Here is a 21,659-nt window from a genome sequence, read left to right on the forward strand (position 1 = left end):
CTGCCAAAGCAAAGTTCATGTTGTGGGAGTAAATACCCTGGGCTGCTGCAAGGGGTGAGACAACATGTAGTACATGAGGAAATCACCTTAAATGCTGTGCTTTTGCTCCTGGTGCTGCCTGGGCTGATGGGGTGATGCCAGAGGGAGCAGGATGGTTTAAGACCACCAGAGAGTGGTTTTATTTTCCCTCTGTTAAGCTCTTGTTGACAGCATAGCTCTCTCCTGATACAGAGCTGCGCTCAGTGCAGGAGGTTTGAGTTGGGCTTGGCTGACAGAATGCAGTGCTGGAAGGAAAGGATAACCCAGCTCTGTGATCTTCCTGCATCCCCATCCCCTCAGCCATCAATCCCTCAAAGGAAAGCAGCATGGTTTGCCCTCTGAGCAAACCCCTCCCTTGCTTCCAGCACCCTGCCAGGCCCTGCTCTGTCCCCTCTGCTGGCTCACTGTGGGGCTTTGGGCACCGCTGGGCTCTCCCACCACAGAGCAGGGCAGCATCAAAGAGCCCTGGATCCCCAGCCCAGCCTGCAGGGAGATGAAAGCCTGGCAGCCCTGCTGGAGCCCTGCAGCTCCTTGGCTGCTGATCCCAGAGTCTCTTTCATTCAGGGGATGCCTTGCAATCAATAACTCAGGAGCTTTTTGTTTTCTCCCCAGCACTGGAAGACGCGAGGCAGCGAGGAGTACGAGGCCGAGGGTAAGAGCAGAGAGCAGCACCTGGGTCTGCCTGTTCTCATTGCTTGTTCTCCTTTCAGCTTTGAAGAGGGATCAGAGGGGCTCTGGGTGCGTGGAACACCCAGCCTGGCTGCTGCAGAGCTTGGGGAGGTGCAGCTGGGGCATCCCCCAAGCTGGGGATGAAAGCTGAGGCAGGGCACATCTTGTGCCGTGCCCCCCCTGGCCTCTTCATCCTGCTGTGGGTGTTCCTGGTCCCCCTGCCCTCTGTCCTGCTCCCCATCCTGCCCCGGGGGGCTCTGGCTGTAGTGGAGCCTGGTGGGCACTAGATGTCAGCAGGGACCAGTCGTTAAAAGTTCCCTAATTGTCACAGAATTGTAAATTCCTGGAATGCTTTGGGAGGGAGCTTAAAGCTCATCCAGTCCCACCCCTGCCGTGGCAGGGACACCTTCCCCTATCCCAGGGTGCTCCAAGTCCTGTCTAACCTGGCCTTGGGCACTTCCAGGGATGGGAAATTTCTCTGGGCACCTTCACCTGTGCCAGTGTTCTACCATCTTCATCAAAAAAGTGTTCTACCATCTTCATCAGGAGGGTGACAGGAAGGGCATGGAGCTGTTGGAGGCACAGAGGGATGCATCTACATCCTTTTAATTACATCAGCACCTCTTCCACATTTCAGCTGCTCTCTAACCCTTTCCCCATCCAAAGGGGCCAACTTTTTTCTCCTAAAGCTGCTTTTCCAGCCCCAGGAGATGCCTTGCAGCTCCCTTGATCCCATAACAGCCCAGGGGAGGGAGGGGTCCCTTTCCCATCCATGCCAGCAGCTGAGGAAGCTCTGCTGGCCACCAGCCCACATTGGCCATCATACTCATCCACATTCCCAAAGATGCTTCTGGCCACAGCCCCAGCTGCTGCTCAGTCTGCACCTGGGAGGGATGAAAAGCTGTGTGGCTGTGGCACTTGGGGACATGGGTCAGTGGTGGCCTTGGCTGTGCTGGGGAACAGTTGGACTCCGTGGTCTTAGAGGTTTTTTCCCCAATCTCAGCAATTCCATGGCTCTGTGGACGTCAGGCTCCTTCCCCTGGTGGCACAAGTGAGTGAAATGCTGAGCAGAGTCTGGTACTGCTGGGACCAGTATCCACATCCTGAACCCCAGAGTGTGCTCTGGACCCAGACAAACGATCCCTTGTGCTCTGCAGAGGCAGGAAGGAGCTGTGCCCAGGGCAGCAGCAGGTTCTCTGTGGGGTGCAGAACCCCAGATGTTCTGCTCCTCACTGCAGACACTGGATCAATCTCCCCCCTTCCAGGGCAGCTGCGCTTCTGGAACCCAGACGACCTGAACGCCTCCCCTGGGACCTCACCGAGCCCAGACTGGATTGAGGAGAAGCTCCAGGAGGTCTGTGAGCACCTGGGCATCACCAGGGATGGCCACCTGAACAGGAAGAAGCTGGTGTCCATCTGTGAGCAGCACGGGCTGCACGCGGCGGCCGGCGAGGTGAGCCACCCATCCCAGCCCTGCCCTGCCTGGCCTTTGCTGTCCGCCCCAAAATCCCTCCTGGGATTCACCCCAAGCTCAGCTGGCTGCTTGGGAAGGAGTTTCCAGCTCCAGCTGCTGGTTCTCAGTGGGGTTTTTGGTCCCAAACCATCAGGAGAAGGCAGCTGCCTGCCAGGCTGAGCCGTGGCGTGCGTGCTCCTCACGCAGTCACGGAGGGATCTGGAATTTAAAAGCATGGCTTGGATTCCAAACATGTCTCCTTAATCCTAGGAGTTTTCTTGCTAGACAGCAAATACGGGTTAAATATTCATAGGTGGTTGCTTTTGACTTTGGGAAGGCCTGTGGGTGTTTCTGTCCTGCAGCAAGAGCCCAGAGAAAATGAAATCTTTAACAAAAAAAAAAGTTCTTATCAACTTAGGATTTAGTTTTATTAAAAAAGTCAGATTTTTTTGCATCTTAAGATAACATGGTTGGTATTAATTTCCTCCACAAAACATGTTCTTGAGCAGGTATTCCTTTGCAGCATCCACAATGAAATGCTTTCAGGGTATTACGGCAGAAAATAATACCTGAAAAGATAAACTGTAGACAAAGAAAGAGTGAGGGACTAATCTGAACATCTCCAGTCCTACTTTTGAGAAAGCAGCATGCCCTGAGGCATCAAACAGATTTATGATAACCTTGCAGTGTCTTAGAGGGTTTTTTTTGCCTGGTCACTTCCAGCTGCTCAGGGTTTGGCATCTCAGTACCTCGAGCTGAATTCCTGAGGTCACACTGGCTCAGGGGCAGAATGAAATGAGGTTTTTCTCCTTGCTGCCTCATTAAACAGCAGCTCCAAGATGACCAGGAGCTTTTTTTTCATGGTGTATGTGTGCCTGCAATTTTCCACATGGAGAATATGGAAATGTGTTAGGCTGATGTAGCAGGTAATTCCTGCTTTGCTCTTTTTGGAGCCTTGGGAATAGAATGTTTGCTCTGTGCCAGATTTTTTTTGGCCTTTTACATGATTTCTGTCTCCTTGCAGGTGCTTGAAGAGGTGCTCCATAACCTGGAGCAAGATGGGACCATGAGCATAGAGGATTTCTTTTATGGCCTGTTTAGAAATGGGAAATCTCTCACCCCCTCCGCATCCACTCCGTACCGGCAGCTGAAACGCCACCTCTCCATGCAGGTGAGAAAGTGAGAGGAGAATCCTGGGGTAAAAGGAGCCAGGAGAACTCCTGAACAATTCCCACCCAGCCTGTCTCCTCCTCTTCCTCGGTGTTTGTCCCTGCAGGGGCAGCTGTGAGGCGGGAGGTGGTGGCAGTGAGCTGCTGCCTGCCCTGCTCCAAAAGCAGGTTTCAAATTCTCGCTCAGAAAAAACTCTTTTGGGGGGAGCCAGAACACAGAACACCCTCATGGGAAAGGGGACATGGCTCCACTTTGAAGTTCTGTGGCTTGGAGAGGGCTCTGGCAACCTGTGGAGTGCAGTGGTAGAGCCTTGTAGAGTTCCAGGGTGGTTTGTGTTGGAAGGGACCTTAAAGCTCATTCCAATGCCCTTCCACTATCCCAGGGTTCTCCAAAGTCCATCCAGCCTGGCCTGGAACATGTCCAGGATGGGGCATCCAGTATAAACTGGGTGCAGGGGGAAGCACTGCCTGGGATAGGCTGGGGACATGCAGCTCCCACATCTCCGCTCCAATTTGTGCATTTTTTCCTGAGAGAGAGTTTGAAATCTGCTCCCTGTCTTTGCCTGGAAGCTGAGGGCTCTACCCAAACCACTCTACAAGTGCTCCCTGCAGCTGTTTTAGGCAAAGTGACATTCCAAACCAAAAGTGAGCACTGGGAAACCCTTCTGGAGCAATGAGGGCAGCTCTGGAACACTGCTCCTCCTGGGATTTGTTTTAAATCCCGAGTGCCTGCTTGAGGTCAGCAGCGACGCTCCCGCCGGGTTTTGCTTGGCCGTGAGGAAAAACAGAGCTTAATCCTTAATCTCTGGAGCAGTGCTAGGGGAAATTCCATTGGTGAAGCCCTGTGGGCACTGCCTTTGCCCCGTCTCATCCTCATCCTCTCTCACAGTCCTTCGACGAGAGCGGCCGGCGCACGACCACCCCCTCGGCCATGCCCAGCACCATCGGCTTCTCCCTCTTCTCCAGCCTGGATGATGGCATGGGCTATGGCTGTGTGGAGGGGGTCCTGGACTGCTGGCACCAGGAGGGCATAGAGAACAGCCAGGAGATCCTGAAGGTAACCCCCAGCTGCATCTCACCCCTGGTTTTATGTGGATTTTTTTTATCCCTTTGTTATTTTTTTTTCCTTTCCAAAGTCTCTGTTTTTTTCCCCTTTTAAAACTTCCCACGGAGAAGCTGGGGTTGTTCCATCCCTGGAAGTGTTCAAGGCCAAGTTGGACAGGGCTTGGAGCAGCCTGGACAGTGGAAGGTGTCCCTGCACATGGCAGGGGGTAGAACTGGGTGATCTTTAAGATCTGTTCCAACCCAAACCATTCTATGATCCTATAAAAATTCCCAGTGCTAGTAACAAGAGTTCTGGGAAATTTCCAATAATTTCCTTTATGGTGCATCCCATTTTATCATTTTTAATGATAAAAATACACCGTGATTTCCAGCATAGCTTGAAGAGGTCACCTACATTTGTTGGGAAGCAATTTAATTCCTTTTCCTCCCTGAATAGCTGCACCTGCAAACCTCTGAGCACTGGGGTGACCTGAATTATTGCTTGTGCTGAGGTGGAGGACAGCACTTGACACCCTGCCCAGTCCCCAGTGTTCCATTAGAGAGAGTGAAAGGGTGATGGGGATGAAATCAGATACCTGAATGAATCCATCCCTGTCCATCTCATCAGAAGCTGTGGGTGGCAGAAGATCATTTCCTGTGACCATCACTGGATTCCAGCAGTGATGGGTGTGATTCTCCTGGCTTTTAAATATCCATGTGGGTAGAGAGCAGCCAGGCTGGAATAACCTCTGCCATGGCTCAGGATTTAAAACCCACTCATCACTTTGCACTGGTTGAGAAGCTGGGACCACCTTCACCAGGTTTGGGTGTCCACCTTCACTTTGTTGCTTTCCACTGGAAAATTGCTTTGTGCTGGTGTCCCTGGGGTGGTTTCTCCAGTGTCCCAGCCCCACCACAAGTGCTTTTTGCTTTGTGCTCCTGCAGGGTTTAGGTTGGAAAAGTCCAGCTGTCAGCTCAGCCCTTGTTCAACACTAAAGCCCATCCCCAAGTGCCACATCCATGTGGGTTTGGAACACTTCCAAGGAAAGAAAAGGCCTTTCTTCAAGGCTTGGAGCAGCCTGGGATGGTGGAAGGGGGATAGAATCCTACCCCATGGCAGGGGGTGGAACTGGATGACCTTTAATGTCCCTTCCAGCCGAACCATTCTGGCGTTGTACAAAATCCCAAGCAGCTGCTGATGATATCTTGCTTTTTGGCAGGTGGGATCCTCCCATCAGACCCCCCTGCAGGGCTGCCCCTGTGTTGCCTCAGTTGCAAGAACTGGTTTTGTTTGCCACGAGCATCCCCAGCCACCTCCTGGCAGCAGCTGAGTCCAGTCTCATTAGATCCTGCAGGGAATTAGTGCAGTTCATCAGTCCTGGGCTTAATTTCCTGTTGGTCTTGCAGCACAACCAGGACATTTCCCATCTCCACAGCTGGCAGCAGCTCTGTGGAGGGAGGTGGCAGAGATGTCTGGTTTATTGCCCTCGGGGCGTTTGTGACAGATTCATCAGCCAGCAAAGATCCCTTGTGAGCCTGCTCGTTCTGCCCTGTCAATCCCTGCAGAAATGTCTCCAGGCTCCTGCAGGAAGCTCATTCCACTCGGAGGATTTGTTGTTTCCACAGGCTCTGGACTTCAGCTTGGATGGGAAGGTGAACCTGACGGAGCTGACGCTGGCGCTGGAGAACGAGCTCCTCATCACCAAGAACGGGGTGCACCAGGCAGCCCTGGCCAGCTTCAAAACAGAGATCAGGCACTTGATGTGAGTCCCAGGGGTGGCTGGAGGTGCTGCTCCCTGCCCTGGTGGCCAAGCAGGAGCTGAGGGAGCAGCTGAGGGGGGCTGGTGCTCCCAGGGGCTCTGGGGTGGCACTGGAAGGCTCAGTTCTCTGTTGGGGAGTGCTCAGAAATTTCCAGCGTTCTTGTTTTGCCTGGGGAAAACACTGAAACCTCCAAGGGGTGCAGAAAAATGTGGTTAAAAATTAAAAATGGAAGCAGCAGGCAGTTCCCAGTCTGGGAGTGGGCACTGCTGTCCACAGTGGCCATTGATGGCCAAGGAATGCACAGCTCAGGGCAGAGGCTGGTGGAGTTTATCAGTGCCTTGGATCCAAACTGATCTGGGGCTTTGCAGAGGTTCTGCCATGTGGAGGTGAGGTACAAAATCTGTACCACTGTAAATCCCAGTGGTTTTCCTTTGAAAGTCAACACAGTTTGACTTTGTGCTGGACTTGCTGTATTTATGGTTTCTGTATTGAAAAAGAAGGCTCCAGGGAGAGTTCAGAGCCCCTTCCAGGGCCTAAAAGGGCTCCAGGAGAGCTGGAGAGGGACTGGGGACAAGGGATGGAGGGACAGGAGCCAGGGAATGGCTCCCAGTGCCCGAGGGCAGGGAGAGATGGGAGATTGGGAATTGGGAATTCCTGGCTTAGGGTGGGGGAGCCCTGGATCCCTGGAAGTTTCCCAGGCCAGGTTGGACAGGGCTTGGAGCAGCCTGGGACAGTGGGAGGTGTCCCTGCCATAGCAGAGGCTGGAACAAGAGGGTCTTGAAGGTCCCTGCCAGCCCAAACCATTTCAGGATTTGAATCTGGGGGCTGGACCACAGCTGAGGGTCTCAGGGTCTGTGGGGACACCAAGACATGTCCAGAGGTGTTTGGGTAGAGGTTGAAATCCAGTGACTAAATGCAGTTGATGAGACCCTTGGAGACCTTTCCAAGCTTCTCTGATGTTTCAAATCCCCTTTTTGGGGGTAGGCAGTGAGGGCTGACCTAATGCAGGCTGGCTGTGCTCTGCTCTGCCCAGGGAGAGGTTTGACCAGGTGGCCAGGGAGAAGGAGAAGCTGCGCTCGGACCTGGAGAAGGCAGAGAAGCTGAAATCCCTGATGGCCTCGGAGGTGGACGATCACCACGCCGCCATCGAGCGCCGCAACGAGTACAACCTCAGGTGGGGCAGCTGCAGCACCCATCCACCCATCATCCACCCATCATCCACCCATCATCCACCCATCATCCACCCATCATCCACCCATCATCCACCCATCATCCACCCATCATCCACCCATCATCCACCCATCCATCCACCCATCCATCCACCCATCCATCCATCATCCACCCATCCATCATCCATCCACCCATCCATCCCTCCATCCTGGGCAGGGGCTTGGTGACCACCCAGCTCCACCCCCAGCAATATTTGTCACCCTCTTCCTTGTGGGGTTCCAGTTGTGGGTTTCTCTGGGTCTGGATTGAAGGCACCTGAGACAGTGGTTCATGTTCAGACTCAGGTGTTTATTATTTCTTATCACTAAAACAGTCTCACTGCTGAGAGTTCAGCATATTTTCATTAGAAGGCACAAAATGGCCAACAATCTCTTGGTACAAGGTCTTTTAAGACTAGACTATCCAATTAAGAGCTGACACCTGGATTATTTCCCCTTTTAACCCAATAACTGATCCCACAGAGCCCCCAGTGCAGCCTTTTCTGCCCAATTACAAAATGCCACCCAAACCCATGAAGATGGAGGAAGAAGCAGCATGAAGAAGACACCCAGGATGACACCCTGTGCCCTCCATCTTCCTTCCATCCACAACACACTAAAAACCCCAAAACCTCAATTTCTCACCCAGTGATACACTCACACTGCTCTCCATAATCTATTTCACACTTTTGTGGCTTCCAGTCTATCTTGAAGTCTGGGAAACTTTCTCCATGAATGAAGGTCAAAGTCAGAGCTGCCCTGGGGGTCGGGGCACCCCAGAGCAGACAGAGAAACATTCCCTGGCTTTCCACACTTGCTCTAACAGGCTCCTGTCCCCCCTGGCAGGAAGCTGGATGAGGAGTACAAGGAGAGAATCTCTGCTCTGAAGAACGAGCTGCGCAGGGAGCGGGAGCAGATCCTGCAGCAGGCCAACAAACAGAGGCTGGAGCTGGAGCAGGAGATTGAAAAGCTGAAAACAGATGAGAATTACACCCGGGACCGCCTGGGCCTGGCCCTGAAGGTAACAGGGACTGAGCACAGCCAGGATTTCCCCCAAAATCAGGAGTGCCCTGGCAGAGGGGGAATGACTCCTGAAGGGATGAGCTGTGGGCTATGTTTAGCTGGCCAAAAAGTCACTGAAGCAGCAAGGTAGGGCCATGTCCATGAGAATTGGTGTTTGATGGGTTGTTCCATGGATTCCTAACCTCCAGAGATCTCAAATCTCTGCTGCCATCATGTGCAGAGTGTGTGTGTGTGTGCACAGCTCTCAGATGAGCTGTCAAGCCAGGAGATAAAACATCTTGATCAAGTTTAAAATCCTCTTTTAAAAACAACCAAACCATGCAAAGCGAACTTGCTGTTAAGCCTTTTGATAATTTCTCAAAAGTCCAGTGTTCACACTTGCTGTGGCAGGAGTGGGTTGTGTGTGGATGAAAATAATTCCTAATTCCTGTCATCACCTGAAGCTTGGAATAGTGTCAGGCTGGATTGGGAGTTACCCTTATTATGCTGATTTTTCCTCCTCCAAGTGCTGATCTGCTGTGGGGTTTTTTGTTTGCTGCAGGAAAACAGCCGCCTGGAAAACGAGCTCTTGGAAACAGGAGAGAAACTGGCTCAGTGTGAAAGTCTGGCAAGCAAACTGCAGAGGAACTTGGAAAATGTCCTGGCTGAGAAGGTAAATCCCCCTCTTCCCAGTGGGGTTTCAGAATTAAATCATTTTTAAGTTGCTACATTGCAGCTGCCAGTTCAGCTGATAGCCAGAGGCTTTGGGGGTCTCTATCCAGATTATCCAGGCACAGCCTGCCTTGGTGACATGGGCTTCCTCCCAGCTAAGGAAAATACAGATATTCCACCTTAGCTGTAATTTTATTCCAATTAAACCACGGAGCCTTAACATGAAGCAATCATCCTGAAGATCTGCAGGGATTTTTTTTTTTTTTTTCCCAGCACAGAGTTTTGGATGGGCCCAACTTGCAGGTCCTTTCCAGGAGCAGTGAGGTTTTACATGGCATCACTGCTGGAATTAGGTGAAAATCGAGGTTGAACAGCTGTTCACGGCTGTATTACATTAAACTTTAAGAATATCAGCTTCTCCAAAGTTATTTAAGTTTGTGCAGCCATAGCCTAAGGTTCATATATTGGGATTTCCAGCCTTCTTGAAAGCTTGGGATTATTTACCACACTGAGATGTGCATATGCTAAGGTAGAAAGCTGTGATCTGGAATCAGAATGAGCATGAGAGCTGTGCTAGATTGCAGGCAGGTTTTTTTGGGAAGTTACTCATTCCCTGCTAGGAGGAAAGTGGACTTTCTTTATTTAAAATAAAAATCCAGAGCGGAGAGAGAGGGGAGTGCAGGCTGCAGGACTGCTTGGGATGGCATCCATGCTGTCCTGAGCAGGGCTGCAGGGTGGGTGGGTGGATAACTGGATGTTCCACTCCTGTGTTCCAGTTTGGTGACCTGGATCCCACCAGTGCAGAGTTTTTCCTGCAGGAGGAGAGGCTGGCCCAGATGAGGAGCGAGTACGAGCAGCAGTGCAGGGTAAGTGCAGCTGAGACCTGGCTCCTGTGTCCACCAGCAACATCACAGAACCATTTAGGCTGGAAAATCCCTCTCAGGTGGAGTCCAAGCATTCCCCCAGCACTGCCAAGCTGTGCCCTGAGCATGTCCCCAAGTGCCACATCCTCACTGCAAGCAGCAGCACGAGGCAGGTTGGAAATCTCTTCCCAGTGGCTGAGCTGAGAGGGTGAGCTGCCCCCAGGGTCCATGGGGCCCTGTGAATTCAGAGTTGCAGGAACTTTGAGGAGAAATAAAACACATCCACATTTTGCTGGTTGTCAGACCAGAAATATTTCTTTTAAAATAAACCTGAGAACAGAAAGTTTGCTTTCTCGTCCGTCTTGTGTACTTAAAAGACTTTAAGGTGAGCTTGCAGGTTTTGTATTTACACATCTGCTTTCTGATATCTGCAGAGGAACCAGCTCATCTGTTGCCCAGAGCAGCTGTGGCTGTCCCTGGATCCCTGGCAGTGTCCAAGGCTGGGTTGGATGAGGCTTGGAGCAGCCTGGGACAGTGGGAGGTGTCCCTGCCATGGCAGGCAGTGGAATGGGATGAGCTTTGGAATCCCTTCCAACCCAAATAATTCTGTAATTCTGTGATCTGTTCTGCAGGGTCCTTTCCATTCAATAAAGGGCTGCCTTTGCTGTTGGATTGGAAAGCAGCACAGCAGGTCTCTTAGGAAGCTGCAGTTTAAAAGCAAAGATTGACTAGAAATAGGAGTTGAATCGGTTCTTCTCAATACGCAGCTGATTTTTCTCTTTTTGAGGGTGGCAGAAATAAGTCAGTACTCAAGGTTCACTTCCTGGGCCTTTCAGAGCTGCAGGATTGTGTGTTTGCACATTCAGGGAGTTGTTTTCCTCAATAACTGCTGTTCCTGGAGTGGAGTGCACAGCCCTTGGCACAAACCCTCGGGATGTTCCTCTGGCAGGCAGGAGGAAGGACCAGATGGTAAATTCAATAATGAGGGGATCTCCTTCCTAATTTGATCTTTTGCTTCTGATTTGATTTTTTTCAAGTAGCTGGTGTTTGAGGAGGCATTTCCCAACTGTTTGGAAATGTTACTAAAGCTGCTTTTTAATAAAAGGTCACAGGAAGAAGGAATAAAGGGAAGGCTCCTGCAGCTCCTGTTACACCTTCACCTTTGAGAGTTTGGGCTTGTAGAATCATCAGAGAATCCCAGAATGGTGCAGGTTGGAAGGGACCCTAAAAACCATCTTGTTCCACCTCTGGCCATGGGCAGGGACACCTTCCACTGTCCCAGGCTGCTCCAAGCCCTGTCCAGCCTGGCCTGGGACATTCCAGGGATCCAGGGGCAGCCACAGCTGCTCTGAGAATTCCATTCCAGCCCCTCCCCACCCTCAGAGTCAGGAATTCCTTCCCAATCTCCCATCCATCCCTGCCCCCTGGCAGTGGGAAGCCATTCCCCCTTTTTTGGCTGTGGCTCTGTGTTTATTGACACATAGCCTTATTCTATTAAGAATAGAATACTTTTCTATTCTTAGTATTCTTACAGAGTATTCTTACTCTGCTGTAATTCCCACCCAAACGTCCTGTGGTGGGACTGGGTGGGTGCTCAGCAGCCTTGGCTCCTTTTCACTCAGCTTTTTTTTTGTTTTCCTCCCTCTCAGGAGCTGCAGGACCAGATTGATGAGCTGCACTCGGAGCTGCAGGAGTTCCGTGCCCAGGGCAAAGTGCTCAGGCCTGCCCTGAGAAATTCCTTGTCAGAGGAGTTTGACACTGACATGAAGAGCCATGGCACCAGTGGGATTGAGCCTGACCAAGGTGAAATATCCCTCCTGTGGCACTGGGATCTGGGCTGCAGGTGTTTGTAACATCTTAGAGGTCATTCTGAGAAAAGCTTCCCTGTGAGAATTGGTCACCAACTCTAATTTGGTGTTTAGTGTTAATCTAGACTGTGACTGCTGAACCAAATTTAAAGCTGAAATTGAAGTTTGCAGTTCCTTGGCTGTGTTTGTGATGGGAGTTTGAGAGCTGCCAAACAAATTTGAATTGAGGGAGTAATTCTGTTGAGAATTATATATATTTATGTATTGCATAATTCATGTTTTTATAGTTATATAAATTATTACTTGATTATTTTTTCTGAAGGGCTCGGTTCAGAAGACTGCAACCCATTAAATATGAGCATAGAGGCAGAAATGGCCATTGAGCAGATGAAGGAGCAGCACCACAGGGACCTGCATCACCTCAAACAGGAGCTTGAAGACACAGTAAGTGTTGGAATGAGATGGTCTTGCAGGTCCCTTCCCACCCAAACCAATTTGGGATTCTATGATCCCAGGAAGAAATAAAGCTGAGCTCTGATTTATTCTTTCCAGGGAAATTAATGTGGGATGCTGGAGTGTAAATCTAAATATCAGTAGAGTGAATATACAAAACTAGATGGAAATACTGATGAAAACATCCCTGTAGAATTTTCAGTGGAAAATGAACAAACCCATCCCATTTTCCCTCCTGCAGGTGAGCCATTATGAAAAGCAGCTGGATGAGACAAAAGCCCACTGGGAAAAGGAGCAAGAGGATCTGAGGCAGAAGTGTGCTGAGGAGATGAATGCCATGGAAAAGGAGATCACTGGCCTCAAAAATCAAATAGCAGAGCTGCAGGGAGAGGCAGCAGCGCTCAGAGAGCAGCAGGAGAAGCTCAACTGCAAACACAACGAGGAGAAAAACAAATTACAGCTGCATTTTGATGAGCAGAAAGCCAATCTGCAGGAACTGCTGAGGCAGGAGCATGAAGATGATGTCAGGGCCAGAGTGGAGCAGCTGAAGGAGAAGTCCAGGCAGGAACGGGAGGAGCTGATCCAGAAGAGTGCCTGGGTGGAAGAGAAGATGAGAGCTGTGGTGCAGAGCCTGCAGGAGGAGAAGGGGGAGCTGGAGCAGGGCTTCCAGGAGCAGCTGAAGAGGCTGGCGGAGCTGCACGCCCTGGAGAAGGAGGAGCTCCAGGAGGAGCTGCTGAGGAAGCACCGGCAGGAGCTGGAGGAGGAAAGGTGAGTGTCACCCTGGTGGGGACAGCGCTGGAGCCTGCTGAAACACCTCCCTGCTGGGGAATTCCAGCGTCCTGCTCTGTCCCACAGCTCTGGGCTGCTCTCCTGGGCTTTTTTTCCTCTTCTGGCCTTTCTCAAGCAGATCTTGAGGTTCATTTTTAGCTCACCCAGAGGCAGCGATTGTGTTAAAGCATAACCAGGAGTGATTAACTCGAGCTCTGTTCAGGATCCCTGTGCTCCACAAATCCCTTTAAAACTCAGTAAGCTCTGGGTTGTCAGAGTTCTTTGCTGAAGAGGGAAAGGGGTGGCAGGGAAGTGCTTTTGTAGCCAATATGGAGTGTCAAAAGAAACTGAGGCCACCCTGGGGTGAGGGGGGTGAGAGCATTTGCCCCCCCCAAAATCTGAGCACAGGAGCTGAAGGGCACAAATTGCACATGAAACCTTTTCTGAGGACATTTCATGAGTTGTTGCACTTTTCCAAGGCAGCTTTTCTTTTTGGAGTTTCACCAAATTGCCTCGAATTTAACTTCCAGCTCCCAGAAACACCCATCCAATAGTCAGTGGATTAAAAAAAAAAAAGAAAAAAAAGTAAATTTCCAACTTGTTTTATTCAGCCTAAAAAAGCCAGTTGAATCTCTGAGGTAGTTTAGTAATATCTTATGTTAACCATGTCTAGGAAAAAAATGGCAAGTGACTATAACAGAAGAGCATCTCATGCACAAACTCAGTTTTCTGTGGACACACAAACCCTTGTGAATAAATATGAAGAAACCCTGCAGAGCCTGGAAGGACGTTACCAGAGAGAGCTGCAGGAACTTGCTGAGCAGCAGAGAGAGGAGAAATCCCAGTGGGAGTTTGAAAGGGATGAAATTGCTCAGGAGGCTGCTGAAGCCCAAGAGCAGCTGAAGGAAAGCTTGGCGAGTGAGAAGGCTTTTTGTTCTGCCCTGAGCCAGGAGAAGGATCTCCTGGAGAAACGTTTCAAGGAAGAAGTGAACAAGCTGGTGTGTGAGAGGGAGCAGCTGGAGAAGGAGCTGAGAGAGCTGAGGAATGCTGCCCAGGAGCAAGAGGAAAAGATGATGGAGAAGATAAACCAGCTCCAAAATGACCATGAGAAAGAGCTAAAGGAGAAAGATGAACAAATATCCACAGTGGAGCAAAATGGGAAACTGGTTAGGGAGAAGCTGGAGAGACTGGACAGTGAGTACAAGCGAGAGAAAGAAGAGCTCAATTCCAAACTTCTCGCTCTGGAGAGTTTAAACAGAGACATTTGTGAGAGAGCAGAGACAGAAAAGGCTGAGATGGGTTTGGAAGTCTCGGACCTGCGAGGGAAAATCCAGAAACTGCAGTGGGAAACATGGAGTTTCTCTGCCCTGCAGAGCCATTACAGGGCCCTGGAGAGTGAGTATGCAAAAGCCAAGAGCCAGATCGCTGCTCTTCCTGGTGCAGCTGCTCTGGGAGACGATGGGGATGTTCTCCAGAACCTGCAGAAGGTGCACGAGCAGGCAGTGAAGGAGAACGTCAGGATGGCCGCCCAGATCCTGAGGCTGCAGCACCGGCTGCGAGCGGCAGAGCAGGAGCTGCAGCCTCCCAGCCCCAGCTGCTCCCAGTCTGCCTCAGAAGCAGAGGAAATGGAGCCCAGTTTTGAAGGGTTGCCCAGTGATTGTCAAGATGTGGCCCTGGGAGCAGATTTCAGTGTCCTTCCACCTCTGGAGGCTGATGCTACAGACCTGGAAGAAATGTTGGAGGTGGATTGGGATCTGGAGGAGGGATGTGTGAAAGCCAGAGCTGGTGGCCACCCTGAGGCACAGGAGTGTTGGATCCAGGGATGTCAGGCAGCTCTGGATGCTGATGGCAGCCAGGATGGTGACAAGAACCTTTCTTGGGTGCCTCTGCTGTCAAAAAAGAGAGATCTGGAGAAAGTTCCCAGGCCAAAAGTGCTCCACAACAATGTCAAACAGCAGAAGGTTCATCTGCTAAATCACAGAATAGCTCCCAAAAATAAAGGGTTTGTTTCTGATGCTTTGAAGGTGCAGGTGGAGCTGGAGAGGGCTGAAGAACTGAGTGAAGACTCTCTCCTGCAGGATCACACTCCTGGGACAGCAAACGGTGACCTGAAGAGTGTCATAGCTCAGCTGTGGAAAAGGATGGAGGAGCTGGAAGACAGATCCATGGCACAGGCTGAACTTCTGTCCCTGCAAGAAGAAATTCAGGTAGAAAATGAGGATCTGAAGGCTGAAGTGATGCAGTTAATTGAAAAAAACGGAGTGCTGGAAGACAACCTGCGCAGGCTGAGGAGGCTTTGCTGTGAACAAAGAGAAAGTGAGGTGGAAAGCGTCAAGTTTGAAGATGAGAACACCAAATTCCTCGTGCAAGGTAAAGAATTGGAAGATATTCAAGAATTGGAAGATATTCAAGAACTGGAGGATGTCCAAGAACAAGATGCTGAGGGAAACTCGGATGTGCCCGGTGACAGGAGAGGTGGGAAGCTGGAAGAACATCCCACCGCAGTCTCGGGCCAGCAGGACAAGAACCCCCAAAGTGACAGCACCGTGACACAAGTGGGAAAAGCAGGAATGAGGGATCCCAGCCCCCAGGTGAAGGAGGGAGCTCTGGGTCCCCCAGAGGAGAGGAGGGCAGCGACCCAGGGCTTGCAGAGCACGTGCACTGAGCTGCAGCAGAAGGTTGACCTGCTGAGGTAACGTAACGCGGCGTTAGCCACTAACCCAGCGCTGCCCTGGCTGCTCCTTTAACCACCCTAGATTAACTCTGGTTTAGCTCTGAGTAGCAAACACTGCCATGGACTCCTCTAACTCCTCTAGTCATGGATAACAAAGAGCACTGGAATCAGTAACTGTGTGTGACTTACTCCTCTCTGTGCCTGGAGCACCTGCCAGCTGTCCTGTGTGTGGATGTCACCGTCACCGTGTGTAGCTCGTCCTCCAGCACAAACCCATTGTATTCCCGTGTCCAAAATCCATGGTAACACCTCCAGAGTGCTTTGTAGCTTTTACTAATATTCACTTCACTCAGTTTGTTCCCTTCTAGAGCTGAATGTTGCTCACAAGGCTAAAATTGCTCCTGTTTTGCCTCAGTGTTTCAGTGAATGCCGTAGGATTATGGTGATTTGAAATGCTAAAAGTGCTTCTATTTTTCTCAGTATTTAAGTTAATATTAGAAAATTATAGGGACTTTTTTTCCCGGTTAGGAACCCCTCAGGAGTGGGATATGGCAAATACAGTTATAAAACATATATTCATTATATTATATTCATCATAGGTTTTACCTACTTGTTTTTAACTGCTGTATTCCAGCAAGGATTTTTTTTTTTAATGGATAAAGTGGTTACAAGTGGTTTAATTGTTGTTCAGCACCAGCTTCCTGCAGGAAATTGTTCTTTCAGGTGTCCCACCATGGCTAAGTTATTTCTGTGCAGTCTCCTGAGGACAGAAAAGGCTTTTTCCAACCGTGCTGCTCCCAGAATTCTGAATTCCTGTTGGGGAAACAGCTCACTCTCCTGGCAATCTGCACATTGTGGTGTTCAGTTGTTACTTCTAGCTTAAGGACTGAAAGATATGTAGAATATAGTGTGAAACTTTAGATTTTAACTCACTTGAGCTGCTTAAAAACATGCCCCAAAAGCCCAGGGGTTTTTTTTTTTAAGTTTGTTGTAAAATTTTGGGGTTTTTTGAACAAACTGGGGAGCGCTCCTGCTGAATTCATGTAAAATATAAATACACCATTTATACATAAAACAAGGCAGTTGTAGCTTTGGTTTTGAAGCATTACAGGTAGCTCTGACTTGTGGGACTTCTTTCCTTTCCAGTTGTGCCACAGGAGCTGTTCTCACTTGTCTCCTGTCTGTGCCACAGGTGCGAGGCCGAGAAGCTCCGCGAGGAAAACGCCGTCCTGAAAAACGAGGTCACTTTGTTAAATGAGGAAGGGAGCGCTTCCAGCCTGAAACTGAGGGAGCTGAATGGATCCAGGGAAGAAATGAGGTGAGAATTCCGTGGGGAATGCACCCTGGGATGCCTTCAGGCTGTTGTTGTGGCTCAGCCGCAATGGGTTCATCCCTTCTCTCCAAGCTCCCTCGTGTTTCAGGTGCTGTACAGATCCAAAATGGGGTTATTTCATGGAAATCCAGCAGGCTGTCAGGTTATTCCTCATCCTTTTCCCTGCCCCAGCTGGTCCTGCCCATCCCCAGAGGCAGCAGAGGTTTAGCTGTAGGCATTGGGGTGACACACACAGAGGATTTAGGAGCTGACCTGATGCAATTATTTGTGCTTCAGCAAAGGCAGGGAGAGGCTCCTCTGGCAGATTATTCCAGTGGTTGGGTCTTTGGCAAGTGCAGAACCATCCCTGATCCTGGGATTACTCTTCCCCTCTAGGAAAGACCCACTTGGGGCACCTTGAGAGGTTGAGCACTGGCCCAGCTGATGTAGAACGGGGATGCTGAGCAATAAATAAATAAATATCCACAATTACCATTTCTGGTGGTGTTTAAAAAACCAGCTCATTTTTGGAATCATTAAGGTTGGAAAAGACCTCCAAGATCATCAAGTCCAACCATAACCCAGCACTGCCAAGGCCACCACTGACCTGTGTCCCCAAATGCCACAGGGATTTTCAATCCCTCCGGGGATGGGGACTCCACCACTGCCCTGGGCAGTGAGGAAATCTTTCCTAATACCCAATTCAAACCTCTCCTGGCACAACTTGAGGTGATGTCCCCCTGTGCAATCTTGCAGCTGTGTATATTGATAATTGATTTTAGTGTTAATGAGCTTTCATTTCTCCATAGGCAGAAGATAGAGGCTGTGAGAAAGGAGAAAGTGGCTGTGCAGAAGATGGTGGACAACCTGAAAAAGCAGGTGTGTGGCAGCAGAAAACAAGCACTTTATAAATTTAAATGTTTTGATTACTGTCTTATTGCCTCTTTGGGCAATTGATTTGAGGCTTGCTTGACCTGCTCATAACACAAAAGCAGTAATTGTCCAGCTCACAGGCTTGAGAGCACTTTCCACAGTCAACTTAGAAAGTTTTCTTGTAGAAAAACAAAGTTTAAATCTTTTGTTTTATAGTTTTTGTGCCATTCTCTGCAGTAGCCCATGGGAAATAGAGATTGTGATTCAACCTCTACTCATTTCCCATCTGGCTTGGTCTAGGGGTTCTGCCAGTTGTATCCATGTGGCTGCTACTTTTATTTTAGGGGTGGCTTGTTACAATGGATGAAATAAAAGGATTAATTACCTTTAACATCATGCCATCTTGGTATTGCTCAGGAAAATACTTGCTCAGAATAATCAGGATGACCCTCAAAATCCACACCAGCATGGCAGAGTGTTGGGTGACTGATGTGACTGGTCTCTAATTAAGGCCAATTATGACAAATTATTTGTTTGGAGTCACTGTCAGAGTGAGACTTGTCAGATCTTTAATTACCTTAAGAGAAAGGAAATTCCCAGAATCTCATTCCTGGTGTAAAATCACTGCTGTCCCCACTCAGGTGGCTGATCTGAAGACCAGGAACCAACAGCTGGACTCTGAAAATACAGAACTCAGCCAGAGGAACTCCAAAAGCCAAGCAGATGTGCAGGATCTCAATCAACAGCTGGCACAGGTGCTCAAGCAGAAGGAAAGGGAAGAGGGGAAGTGTACCCTGGAAGAATGGGAAAAGGAGAGGCTGCTGCTGAAAGAGGAGCTGGAGAGCTCCAAAATCGAGGTACAGCATTTCGTGGGACAGTTGGGCTTTGGAATTGGCATCCCTGTCCTGGGATGGGATTTCAAAGCTGAGCTTTGCTAAGTGCTGCCCTAAACACAGCAGCAGCCAAAAGCCAGGAGGGAAAAATGTGCAGGTGTGTCTTGAAAACACAGCTTGGTGATGCCAAATGTTTCCCTGCATTTTCCACGTTGTTCATCCAGTGCCATCTCAGCTCTATCCAGTGGCTGCAGCATCCTCAGCTCAACTTTGCTCTGTGAGTCTCCTAAATTGAAATCTGAGCCTTTCATTTTTTTTGCAGTCCTCAAATACGGTGTCATCTTTGGAGATGGATTTGTCAAAAATGAAGGTCCAAGCTCATCTACTGGAGCAGGAGAACCACATCCTCAAGCAGGAGCTGGAGAAGACAAAACAGGTATGGCATCCTCTTGCCCAGAGGAGCTGTGGCTGTTCCTGGATCCCTGGAAGTGTCCAAGGACACCTTGGAGCAGCCTGGGACAGTGGCAGGTGTGTCTGTTTATTCCAGAGAGGTTGGAACTTGATGACCTTTAAAGGTCCCTTCCAACCCAAACCCTCCTGGGATTCTGTTTGAGTGCATTCAGATTAATTTGCACCAATGGATGAAAATTAAGAGGTGGAAATAGTTGATTTCTTCAAAGAAAGGTCATAAAAGTAAGGGAATGTATCTCCTCTTGAAAGAGTTTCCAGGTGCAACACACAATTCTTCAAATAAGGTTGGGTTCACTTCGATTTTGCCAAAAGATTTTGGGAGTGGTGGATTTACAAAGAGAAGCTTTGGTCAAGATAGAGATTTAAAGCTGTAATTAAGGGATAGATAGGGAAAATGGGATGCACAGGAGGACATTTCCCTGGTTTAACTGGAGATATAACCCATTTTAGCTCCATTTAAGGAGTGAGCTCTTCCAGCATGTCCTGTCAGGGAGAATTCCTGTTGCTAAACAGGAGATTTGGGAGATCTGGGAGTCTCACAAGGTCTGAGGATAATTTCCTGGAGAGCTCAGTTATCTCCTGTACAAGCACAGTTCAATTGGCTGTAAATGAATGCTAATAAACACAGATAATGAAGGCTTCAAATGAGGCAGTTCCCTGATTAGGGCTCCACAAAGTCATTTTCTGCACAGTGTAAAACACTCAGTGCTCAGGGTAGATAATGGTCTTAAAAAGCAAAAGCAGCTGAGGCCTATTGAGAAAGGAGGGGATTGTGGCTGGAGTGTAATTACAGAGGTGGAATGAGGAAGGGCAGGGATAAAGCACTGGGGCACTTGGGACAAGGATTGGAACTCAGCAGTGCAGTGGTTTTCCCTCTCTGTGTTTGGTGATTTCTATGGGATATTATGGAAAAATCCTTCCCTGTGAGGGTGGGGAGGGCCTGGAAGTGTCCAAGGACACCTTGGAGCAACCTGGGATAGTGGAAGGTGTCCCTGCTTATGGCCTTTAAAGGTCCCTTCCATCCCAAACCATTTGGGCATCCCCTGATTTTCCTGCTAAAATCAGTGACAGCACAAAAGTGCAGCTCTGAGGGGTTTGTTTCCCACAGCTGCCCAGATGCCCTGATCTTGCTGACCTTCAAAATGAAGTTGCAAGTTTGATCACTAAAAATGAAAAGCTGCAGAAGGAGAAAGAAGCCCTGAGTGAGGAACTGAACAGATGCATTGAAAAGGTAAGAAAGGAAAATCCTCACCACTGTGTGCTGTAAAAGGCTGTTAAAATTCCTATATCTGTATCACCATAACCTATGGTTATGATAACTTCTCTGGATGCTTTTTCCCTCACCCTCGAGCCAGATAAAGGCTTTGTTGCCACCTCCTGGATTGTTTTTTCCCTAGCTGGTCTTAGAGAGGAAAGCTTCAGTTCTGGAGCACAGCTTTGCTGTAATTTGATTATGTAGAAAATTCCAAACATTGCAAGGAAGAGAGGCCTGGATGTAAATCCTGCAGCAGGACAAGGGAGACAGTGTTCTTGGGCTTTTATTGCATCTCTAACCTACTGTAACTCTGAACTGGAGCAGAGCACTCTGCACACTGCAAATAATAATCCCATTGTGTGGAAATTCAGGGAGCTGAGGGGCTTTTTGCTTTCCTGCATTTTCCTTCCTTCCTTAGCTTTAACTCCCTCTGGGGTAACCCTTGAAGTGAAATGGAGTCAGAAAGCAAATTCCTGAGTGAGGATTCCTGGTGTAATGTCATTGCAGGTAGCTCGGGTCAGCTGCCTGGAGAGTGCAATGGGCAGCTTGAAGCAGGAGCAGAAATCCTGGGAGCAGCAGAGTCAGGCACTGAAAGCACAGCTCAGCCTCTCCCAGGACAAGGTATGAAACACTGATTTATGGTCTAGCCCTGATGAAAGCACTTTGATCATCTCCTGTAGTGCTTTTGCTCCTGCAAGGCCCCTCCTGATGCCATGCAGCTGAGAATGGCTGCTTGAGGGGCTTTCACAGAGATGTTCTTAGAGGACAAAAGGAAACTTGTTAAACACAAGGAGGGGTTTTTCTCTCTACAGCCAAGCTACTTTTGCCAATTCCCTCTGCCTGGTGATTCCTAAAATGCTGCAGAGACTCTGCTGTTGCTCCTCTGTCCTGGTGCAGGCTCATCCTTCCCCAGGCAGGGATGGGATCAAGTGGTTCCCTGCTTGGCTGAGCATTTCTGGAGCAGGAAGAAGAAACAATTCAAGGGAAAGCTTCTTTCCAGGATATCTCAGTGAATGCTCAGGGCTGGAAGATGTTTCTGGTGAATGCAGCATTGTGGCTCTATTCAAAGTGGGTGGCTGGGAGCTTGGAACAGGAAGTTGGAAAATCATTTGGAATTATAGAGTTTTAAGGATAGAAAATCCTTATAAGATTGAGTCCAACCGTTCCCCCAGCACTACCCAGGCCACCACTGCCCCATGTCCCCAGGTGCCACATCCACCCAGCTTTTAAATCCCTTCAGGGATGGGGACTGCACCACTGCCTTGGGCAGATGTGCCAATGCTCAAAAATCCTTTCCACGAGGAAGTTTTCCCTAATATCCAATCCAAACCT

At 49.4% G+C, this 21,659-nt stretch overlaps 1 protein-coding gene across 1 annotated transcript in view; it reads left to right on the forward strand.

The window, feature by feature from the left end:
* NIN (ninein) overlaps positions 1–21,659 on the forward strand; it is a 65,656-nt gene that overhangs the window by 23,056 nt on the left and 20,941 nt on the right. The window contains exons 5-22 of the mRNA XM_066552582.1: positions 652–691; positions 1,974–2,161; positions 3,186–3,332; positions 4,220–4,387; positions 6,001–6,137; positions 7,169–7,309; positions 8,190–8,364; positions 8,908–9,018; positions 9,794–9,883; positions 11,530–11,683; positions 12,011–12,132; positions 12,383–12,909; positions 16,776–16,901; positions 17,705–17,774; positions 18,410–18,625; positions 18,924–19,037; positions 20,181–20,303; positions 20,835–20,948. Of these exons, the coding sequence (XP_066408679.1) occupies positions 652–691; positions 1,974–2,161; positions 3,186–3,332; positions 4,220–4,387; positions 6,001–6,137; positions 7,169–7,309; positions 8,190–8,364; positions 8,908–9,018; positions 9,794–9,883; positions 11,530–11,683; positions 12,011–12,132; positions 12,383–12,909; positions 16,776–16,901; positions 17,705–17,774; positions 18,410–18,625; positions 18,924–19,037; positions 20,181–20,303; positions 20,835–20,948 (2,763 nt within the window). The remainder of the gene's footprint in view (positions 1–651; positions 692–1,973; positions 2,162–3,185; positions 3,333–4,219; positions 4,388–6,000; positions 6,138–7,168; positions 7,310–8,189; positions 8,365–8,907; positions 9,019–9,793; positions 9,884–11,529; positions 11,684–12,010; positions 12,133–12,382; positions 12,910–16,775; positions 16,902–17,704; positions 17,775–18,409; positions 18,626–18,923; positions 19,038–20,180; positions 20,304–20,834; positions 20,949–21,659) is intronic.

The sequence above is a fragment of the Molothrus aeneus genome, chromosome 6 (genome assembly GCF_037042795.1).
Source record: "Molothrus aeneus isolate 106 chromosome 6, BPBGC_Maene_1.0, whole genome shotgun sequence".
In the NCBI taxonomy this organism is placed as follows: Eukaryota; Metazoa; Chordata; class Aves; order Passeriformes; family Icteridae; genus Molothrus; species Molothrus aeneus.